Source organism: Phalangium opilio, unplaced genomic scaffold (assembly GCF_054372755.1).
Source record: "Phalangium opilio isolate 3A_F unplaced genomic scaffold, DU_Popi_V2 ptg000011l_1, whole genome shotgun sequence".
NCBI classification, from domain to species: domain Eukaryota; kingdom Metazoa; phylum Arthropoda; class Arachnida; order Opiliones; family Phalangiidae; genus Phalangium; species Phalangium opilio.
The window spans coordinates 8,982,925-8,992,861 of record NW_028324147.1 but is presented as its reverse complement, the minus strand read 5'-3'; the positions used below and the strand labels follow the sequence as shown (position 1 = coordinate 8,992,861).

General features: G+C 37.6%; 1 protein-coding gene across 2 annotated transcripts; it reads left to right on the top strand.

Annotated features, from left to right (window-relative positions):
• The first annotated feature begins 2,625 nt into the window (after positions 1-2,625).
• LOC149710259 (uncharacterized) lies at positions 2,626-5,044 on the top strand. Of its 2 annotated transcripts, none has more exons than XM_089860565.1 (4): positions 2,626-3,525; positions 3,971-4,419; positions 4,527-4,659; positions 4,728-5,044. In XM_089860565.1, exons 2-4 carry the CDS (start codon positions 4,290-4,292, stop codon positions 4,954-4,956), a joined length of 492 nt encoding a protein of 163 aa, XP_089716691.1. In that variant the 5' UTR covers positions 2,626-3,525; positions 3,971-4,289; the 3' UTR covers positions 4,957-5,044. The 2 variants fall into 2 exon arrangements, with proteins under 2 accessions (XP_089716691.1, XP_089716690.1); XM_089860564.1 differs by lacking the exon at positions 2,626-3,525 and adding an exon at positions 3,536-3,854.
• The last annotated feature ends 4,893 nt before the right edge of the window (positions 5,045-9,937 follow it).

Below are 9,937 nucleotides of genomic sequence, written 5' to 3'. Positions count from 1 at the left end.
CGACTGATTAGGCGACTACGCCTTCCCCTCTTTTCTCCCTGCCTTCCCTCTGGTCCCCTCTGTATTCACTGTCCGTGCTGTATCTCCCTCTAAGGACATTTGAAGCTGGACTTTTTCTATTTCGAATTTGAACATTCAACAGTTGAAAACTGGAAATTAAATATCGGGAATAATTCCGTTGAAAGAAAACAATGTTTTGTTTAGAAAATTCATGGTTGAATAAGGGTTACTAGATGGCGTTCTCAACGCCATTGTTATTTACCACATACTTTTATTTCTTTCAGCCAATGAGACAAGAGCCCACGAATTTTAAACCGTAGGAAGGCACGAGTCATGGTTCATACAACCGCGTACATAGGAAATTAGAGAGTTTAAGCATCCCCTATACGCGTGCGTGTAGCCACCTTTGACAATGCATTGGTCTAATGCACCGTGGAAGGTAGCTACACGTACGCGTTTAGGGGATGCTTAATCGTACGTTATCCATGAAAACCAGTATTCCTTTACAGTCTACACATAAAAATCACTTTGGACAGTCAACGAAAACATTTTTCTTCTAAAATAAATAACGTTTCATTTATGATTTAATCTATATCTATATAAATCAAAGTCCTGACTGACTGACTGACTGACTGACTGACTGACTGACTGACTGACAGACTGACTGATAATCAACGCCCAACTCAAACCGCTTGCCCTAGAAGGCTGAAAATTTGCAGGAACGATACTCATAAGTAGTAGGCGCGTACTAAGAAAGATTTTTCCAATCCGCCGCCATCTTAAAAAATGGCGCCCAAAAATGTAAAAAATCTTCTCTATGCAGCCAAGTACGCGCGTTTCAACCGATTTCGCAAATATTTAGTACAGGTTTCCTTTAACCTATAGACGGGCTGAATGGTCTTTCGGGTTCTTTTTCTTGCCATCTTTTTAAATGGCGGCCAGAAATTAAAAAAAAACCTTTTTTATGGAATAATGTCCGCGTGAAAAGTAATAAAAAATGTCCCGACGGGCTGATGGGCAACGCCGAGTGCCTTCGCTCCTAGGGTGCTACAAAAATATTAGTCATCAGTAAAATCTACCCATTCTTTATGTCATTTTGATGGAAGTTCTTATTACACGCGAGCGACGCCGCGGGCAACAGCTAGTAATAATATATTGTAAGTAATGGTTAATACTATGGATGAACCGGTACCGATACCATGTCGGTATCGGCACTGATACTCGGGGTTTCCCGATAGTATCGTTTGAAATGCCTTAGATGGCGTTACATGACATTCTTTAGTTCTTTCGGTCATGGACAAAGCAATATCTCATTTCTATGAATGTCAATCGTGATGATTTCTCATTTATTTAAAAAGTACCTGAATTTAGGTTATCTAATTACTAATAAGCAAAAATAGCTATGAAACTGTTGATAAAAATAAATATTTCATATCACCATATTTTGAAATGACAATAAAACAAATAGTTACTTTCGCAAATTTTTTTTAAGTTTTGAATTATTTTAATTTTTGCTTTCAATACTTCAATGATAAATCACTAACAGTTACTTGAAATATAAGTATTTTGGAAATACTTCTAAACATTGTACTTAGGAGTATAGTTCATGAAATTACACTTTAAATTAAACTATTTCCTAGTATTTTTAATACATGTGTAAATGACACTGTCCGCCTAAAAATAAAGTATGGGGTTTTTTGGATCATGAGTAAATATCGCTATCGATCAGGTTAAGCTGGGTATCTGCCATCGCTATTTAATACATCAAACATAAGATGGCACTTCAAATTGAAGCTATCAAAACTCAAGAGGACGTGCAAGCTCGATTTTCTAAACAGTTTTATCGCCAAAATGCAACTTTTTTTTCGTACAAGGGGCCACCCACTTGCCGAAGACGCTGAGCATCCTATCTGTTTGGATTATTTAATCATTCCCTAATTATTCGTAATCACGTAGACTTTGTGTAATCAAGGGTAATCATCGGTAATATTTGTGTAAACACTTTAACTTTCCCTGTACCCCAGCGCAATCATGTTTTTTCTTTAAAGTGTAACCATCTGTTATTTATAATTGTAGATTTTGTACATGTAGGTTTTTGGAATTTTTTAAGAAAAGATTACTGTGTGATTTTCAGGATAAAAATGGTAATTAACTTGTAAAAACTAAATGTATAAATTCAAATCTCGTGGTTATCGTTACACTGTGAATTCATCGTAACCATTTGTACTCATTATGTTTCTAACGTAGTTAGCGCAAAACTACCAAATATCAGTTAAACATAACGAAATTAAGAAAAGTGACGTTGAAGCATGATTCCATTATAGCAGAAGTATATAAACCTTCTCTTCGAGAGCTTGTGGATTTTTGTCCCACGTCAAGACGAGGTTTGTGGGTTGATTGCTGGGGATTTAGTGCCAAACAGTTATAGAATTCACTACGCGGTACGATGCCCATCTAAAGTTTGTTGAGCGGGAAAGTAAACAAAAAGGGTGAGTCTGGGAAGAATCATCATACATAACTAAAGTATTAAGAGGATATAGAGTGTCATCCTTCTTCCGTTATCCCCTTCTGATTATAGTGATTTTTTCTTTACAAACATTGGTACCATCCACCTTCGAGGCTAGAGCCAAATTTATTACTCCTCCAATTAATTAATTTCCCCCTGACGTTGGAATATATAATATCACTTAAATTTACCGTATTCAACGTCGTGAGTTTAATTAGTGCCGTAGTATTCTTAACTCAGTAGACTAGTGGCACCCCGTGTTATTTACTCATAGAACTTAATACAATCAAAGGCGGAGGGATCATGGATGCCGTAACTAGCTAGACTCCATGATTACAAAACACTAAAAATTTCAATCTGACCCATTTCATAATTTATGGAAATATCCGACACCTCTCTGTTATTGAATTTCTCGTTATGTTATAGGAAGAAAATAAAGAGAACGAGACACCCCGTATACTTTTTCTCGATGAGGAGTTTACTAAACAAGTTACCAAGACGTTACCAGTTTTGAAATTAATGTTTAAATACATTCAAGTCAAGGTCGACCAAATATTACGCATTTATCAATCTACCTTCATAGCGTTATAAAGGGCCGAAAGACAATTATCTCTCTAGCTTTCCACTCTAAGGAAAAGTTGACCCGGACTCATCCTCCAAGGGTACTGGAAAGATTGACTAATTCCCAATAATTTTAAGATATGACAAAAATTTATATTCTTTAACAACGTCACTTGACACTGCGAGCGAAGACTAAGGGAGGTTCTAATCTCCTTCAGGCTAGTTGTTGACTAACAGCGTTCCTCGTAGGTAGATTTGCGAATTATTATACGAGAGGTGGGTTACGAAAATCATTCTTCTAAACATCACCCTTTTCAACCCTAGAAAAGTTTTCCTACGTTTATCGACGAATTCATTTAATTATACCTCGAATAGAAATTGATGTTCGTCCATAGCCGAGTCGCCTTTAATGATATCGGTTGGCACGTTTTAACGTTTTCTGGCCGCCATTTAAAAAGGTTTATACATACAGCCTTCCAATATGATACATTGAACCAGTATACTAAATATTAATGAAATCGGTTAAAAAGTAAGGATGCTATTCCGCAAAGACAGTGTTTTACAATTCTGGCGCCATTATTTAAGATGACCTACTATTTAATAGTAACTTCCCTGCGAATTTCAGCTTCCTAAATAAAGCGGTTTGGGCTGGGCGTTGATTATCAGTCGGTCAGGACTTTCATTTATATAAAATACTAGCAGCAAAGGCCTTGCCCATCAGCACGTCGGCTCTCGAAAACCAATCCCAAAAGCCAAAAGGCCAGTCTTTAGGATATTTTAAACCAGGGTACCAAGTATTTGTAAACTTGGTTGAAACGAGCGAGATGGTGGCGGATTGAAATATCTTTCTTAGAGCTTGCCTACTACTTAATGTAACGCCCCTGAAAATTTTTAACCTTCTAGGTAAAACGGTTTGGGCTAGGCTTGGATTATCAGTTAGTCAGGACTTCGATTGACGACATCTGTTCGACTCTATTGACCGAAACCTTCTCTGGACACAGTGGACTCTGCCCGTAGAAAAAGACTCAAAATAGATCGGTTAAATATTCATGTGCAATTAGAATGAATTCTGCTAGCGTACATCTTCAAGGAGGTCTACATCGTCTCCCCATGCAGTGATGAAACTCAAACAGCATTGAAACCGCCCGAAGTATCATCCTCGTTGAAAGCGAATTCAACTATACCGATCGGAACCATTTGAAATTTAACTGATGGTTGGAAGATGGGTTTTTCCTCGTTAGTTAAAAACCCGTTAACGCGTTTAAATATGTTTCTAATTTACGTATCAATTAGTAGCGTCATCATAATTTGTCAAGCAGACAGAATTGTCTTAAGGGCCGACGTCGTTAAAGGTAAGAGATGTTATCCAATTAAAGAACAGATCGAGGTTAAGAGGATTAGATGTGCGCTGTTTAAATTCAGAACGATATTCGTATCCACGATTATTTTTGTTGAATAGATTATTTGGGTATGTGTTACGATGTTGCCAACTGTCTTCCGAGATCCGTCAACGAAACGTGGAGTATCGGCGCGTGTGCGGTAGCTAAATGCGAGAGACACGAGAGCGGAATGCTCCTTGAAGTCAGAATGACGTGAGAACGATTCCAACTTGTCACTATATTTCTTACTTAGTCCATTAATCTCCCGAACCTTTTCACAGATGCCCGCGGTTTCTGAAGCACGTTCGATCGAGGTGCAATTACATCGAGAACACCAAGTTGCCATTTCCTCTTTGTTGTCCGCACACCGTTTGCAAGAAAGACAATACCACGGCCCGGAAAAAGAGTACCTCATTACTGAAGGAGATCTCGAAGCAACTAGAGTCGACTGCTTCCGATATGCATTTGCATCGCCTGCCGGACACACGCACGTCTCAAATACCAACATAATGTAATGTGTCACTTTCAGAAACGTTCCGTAACAACGTCGAATCAATTCATTAGAGAACATTACGTCCAGCATAAATCTATACAACAATGAATATATATCGGCAGTACCCCGTCTAACCTGTAAGTAAGATTTGGGTGGGCTAACAGGCTTAGCTAAAAACAACATCAGTCACGTGGTGAAAGTTTCTTTCCCATGCATGAACAAGAGGTCCGCAGCAGTGACTGCTCTTTAGGGTCAAGGGATACGATTTTGATTTTCGTTACATGTTATCATCACCCCTCACATCATTGAATTAGGTTTTAATATGATATTGTGAGGGTTTTCGTATGAAATTCGGTATACCTCCACCTGTCATATGATTGACTCCTAGAACTACTCAAAACGCGTCATAGGCTTGTAAGCCAACCCTGAAATCAAATCGAACGGTTAGAGGGGTATACTGATATGTATTCATCGTTGTATAGATTCATGGTATCAATGACAACTGCTAAAACCCAGCTTATAATATAATGTATAATAATTTAGAGAGTAGATATATACCATGTAGGGAAATGAGCCGTATGCATATACCATGTAGGGAAATGAGCCGTATGCATATACCATGTAGGGAAATGAGCCGTATGCATATACCATGTAGGGAAATGAGCCGTATGCATATACCATGTAGGGAAATGAGCCGTATGCTACCTTACTGGTGCCTGATGCATGGATTAACTAACGCTAGGGATTGTTCACTAACTGGGTTTCCCATGTAATTCTATCGCCAACTACATGTTCCGAATTATTCCTTGGTTCCCCTCTTCATTCCCCCAATTTATTGGACCAAAACGGATGTAGATATAGCGCCATCTCTCGGCAAAATAAATCGTTTTGCCCAATTTAGGCAGTATTTCAATTTTGACGTCATAGACCACGTGATATTTGGTCCAATTTTCTTATAACTTCCTGTTAGGGATAGTAGCTGCTGCTAGGGGGCGTTTGGAACATGCATGCGTTATCTTTTTGGGGGAACGAACTATCCCTAGCGTTAGTTAATCCATGCCTGATGCCAATAACCCGGGATAAACAGCAAGTGGGTTACGATGTATTTTTTTCTAGAAGCACGAAAATTTTAACCGGTATGCAGTAGGCCAACAGGCTCATTTCAATTCTGGGTTTTTATTTACTCTGATTTTTTGCCTGTTAAATAAATATTTATTTTTGTACGTTTGTATTCACCGTTTGAGATGGCGTCAACGGTACACCTACTATAGGCCTATAGAAAGGTAAACAAAACTGGAGATGAAAGACAAGCATATTATATCAATGAAAAGTTCTCAAGGTGCAGAATAATGTTGTTTGGGCGGTATTTTTATATCCATTGTGCGTGGGGATAAAGTTTTAAAAGTTGGGCCAAGAACCAAAAGCCTGTTAAGAACGTCATATTCTAGTTTTATGATTATCCCCTAATTAAGTATTGGTTTGTTGAGATTGAAAGTTGTAAAAAAAAATCAGTTTCTGAAAAAGAAAATTAGCATCATGCAGATATTTCATACCAGTAGGCCCAAAGACTTCTTTGTGTTCAGTATCTACATAGACAGGAAACTGTTCCCGCTTTTCAAACGCTTAAAACACCCAGACAACGCCTTCGTAACTGTGAAACACCCGGCGTTGCCCGTCTTGTCATTTTACTACTTTTCGGGCCGCCATTTTAAAAGATGGAGAACCCACAAAAGCCATGAAGCCCGTCTATAGGATATAAGAAACCAGTATACAGAATACTAGCAGTGTAACAGCTTGAAACGCGTGCATGTTTTTCAAGATGGCGGTGGATTGGAAAAACATTTCTTGGTGCGTGCCTACTACTTAAGAGTAACGTCCCTGCAAATTTTCAGCCTTCTAAGTAAAGCGGTTTCGGCTTGGCATTGATTATCAGTCAGTAGATATAGATTACATGTATCGATTGGTTTGGGTGTGTAATGTTCGATGACCGGTAGATTGATTCAATGGAAAATTTCAGTCAAGAATTTTCCGCTCAAATTAATAAGATCTGCAATCTGAAACAACTCGGTGAAAATATTTCACTCGAAGATGTAACAATCGCTCTCGACCTATGATGAAGTGTCTTTAAGATAATGAAAATATGTATATTCTAGGAATGATAAATAGAGACCAATTATGAAGAAATCGCGTCAGGTGTTTAAAGGTAAAAATTCGAAAGATAAATTTGATGTACTTGGTAGTTGGGGAATGTCTATTATAACCTGATAATAGTTATTGCACGGTTTTGCACCTTGCCCGCGATAAAAATTTGTGATACACAGAAGTTTTATTAAAAATCGTTTCGGATAAGGAAATTAGGTTTCTATCAAGATTACCGCGTGCCCGTTGACTTTAATTCACACAAGTTTTCGACACTCGGAGACACGGAATAAAGTTATTGGTGCACACATCGGACAAGAGTATCATGGTAAACGGTTCGGAGGACAAAAGAACCATCAGTGGTATGTAAAGCTTTCACTATTTTGTTTTTACACGCTTTACCATGCTGTCTATTTGGTCTGTGTCTTGGTCTGAACGCCTACCAGCTTAAATTGTTTTTCTCTATGTGCAAAAAAAAAAAAAAACTGTATTGGACAAGAGTATCATGGTAAACGGTTCAGAGGACAAAAGAACCATTAGTGTTATGTAAAATGGTACTAGTTTTTGTTTTACACGCTTTAGCTGAACCATGCTGTCTATTTGCTGTGCGTCTTGGTCTGAATGCCTACTAGCTTTAATTTTTCTCTATGTGAAAAAAAAAGAACCGTGATGGTAATAAAAAATTTTTTCGTAATACCAATTGCCAATAGACTGTGTCGATAGTAAGTAGTCTAATGACTTACGGTATTTACCTTTTTAAAAGAAGGACGTGTTTACCACCGGGCTTGTTTTCATAGCCTTATTCAAACATTTTGATATTATTCTCAGTTTAATTTTAAATATCTCTCCTTAGTGTTTATCCCTAAGAGCTTTCCCTCACCTGGGGTCGCTTTCACGAAAGTTTTGACAAATCACTTGTAGATTGGTGGAAATAATGTTTTTTACCCGGAAACACCCCGCCAATAACGTATTTGATAGAGAGTCATACTAAATTTGTTATTATGTTATCTTAATTATTTATTCCTGTCTATTTCATAATTTTCCGTTTATTTTAAAGACGGAGGAAATAGATCGGATTCCATTTCTAAGTTTCAAAAATACCGATAACGTTTAAGATTGAACGCAAAAAATAGCTTATCCTTAAATCACAATACTCATTGTTGAGAGTAATCGCAATATACGAAAAATGGATAAATATAATAATCTAGATTTTTAAGCTTATCGCCATAGATATACAGTATTTAATAATGAATTTTCGAGTCTATTTATGGAATGTTAAGGTAAAATCAAACTTCAAATGGCACCTTTAAAAAATGTTCTAAACACACATTCTTACTTTAACCAATCTCAGTGAAGATTTGGGGGCGAGCGGGTATCGGAACCTGTACTGGTGTACAGGATCTCCACCATTGCTGTAAAAAATGTTACTTTCTAGTGTGAATTTCAGGACACACTTATGATGTGATGTAAGCGCGATATTAGTTATAGGAATCATTGTGTGGTGTTTTTCTAAGCACGTCTGCTTGAATTTTGAGGGGGAGTATATGCAAGACGAATTTCACGAGTTAAGCAAATGAAATCGCAGTATGAAACAGGTCAGAACTGTGACGTGACGTGTGACGGGTAACACTGAAGCAAGCCCACAAAATTGAAACAGAAAATAACATGGGGTGCACAATGATTTCTATTAGCTGTGTAGAATCTTAGTATTATAACAGAAACTTGTACCACGCAACCAATAAGCCTGAGAGAGAATTTAAGTAACTTGCTGAATATGTACTTTTTTCAAATACACGCACAAGCATGAATGAGATAACAAACTATAAGTATGATGCACGTAAGTCTAAGAAACTGGACAAATGTTAAACGTTACGTAAAGTTAAAACTTGACAACGTTAAAAGTCAGTTTGGAAAGTACTAGCTGGTTTAGGTTAGGTGTGGTTATGTAATAAACAAACGTACGTAATGTGCTGATTTTCTATCCGTGGCGTGTTTGTTTGTTACACTCGAATGCACGAAAAACAAGTGTATTAGTTATACTATACTGGAGGTGGAATATTTGATTCTGGAGTAGTTTGGGCATCAGCTTTAGGTACTACCCGATTGTAGCAACAAGAACTTCAATTTACATGTGACTTAAATAAAATAAAATATTCCCACCGAGAGGTGGCTCCAACCTCGAAAACCATTATGAAATTTTTTAAACAGACATAGATCCTGGAGTAAAGAGGTGAGATGGAGTCGTATTAACCTAGCCTCTGTAACCCCATCTGCGGCAACTAAGTCCTACCAAGCATCCACAGCGTTTCGATAGGGTCGTGCCAGCAGCCAAATCGGCAGCCCTCATCCACGACCCTACCTAACCGTAAGGTACTATAGGAGACTTTCACTGCCACAGATCGACCACGTCATTACCAGTCCATCTCACCTCTTTCTTCCAAGCACAGATGACCCACAACTACGCTACTCTAGAACCAAATGTTCCTCCTCAAAGCTTGCGTACACTTGAGCTTTTATGGGTTTTGATGCACTAAACATAAGAAAGATTCATTTCTGGCTCCGGTGTTGTATCGAGAAAGAAAGAATCGGTACTATTATTTGAATCACGAGCGATTTTATGACATACACGAAAAGATCTTGAATAAATTTGCTCATAGCTTCTGTCAGGTTTATCACGGAGCTTATAAAACAAGTTGGGAAGCCAAAATACACCTCTCAGAATCGAGACGCAATTAAGAGGTTTTTCTTGAATAATTAAATAAATAGAGTTGTTATTAATTGTTTTAATCGTCATTAATTTAGTTCAATTCTAGTTTAAATCGTTTTAAGAAACTTTATTCCTAAAATCATTTTAAATGT

Excerpts from the sequence above, each read along its gene's own strand:
- LOC149710259 (XM_089860565.1), top strand. The coding sequence starts at position 4,290 with ATGGGTTTTTCCTCGTTAGTTAAAAACCCGTTAACGCGTTTAAATATG. Across the intron at positions 4,420-4,526 it reads AAGGGCCGACGTCGTTAAAG|ATTATTTGGGTATGTGTTAC; the intron begins GTAAGAGATGTT and ends TTTGTTGAATAG. Across the intron at positions 4,660-4,727 it reads CTCCTTGAAGTCAGAATGAC|ATGCCCGCGGTTTCTGAAGC; the intron begins GTGAGAACGATT and ends ACCTTTTCACAG.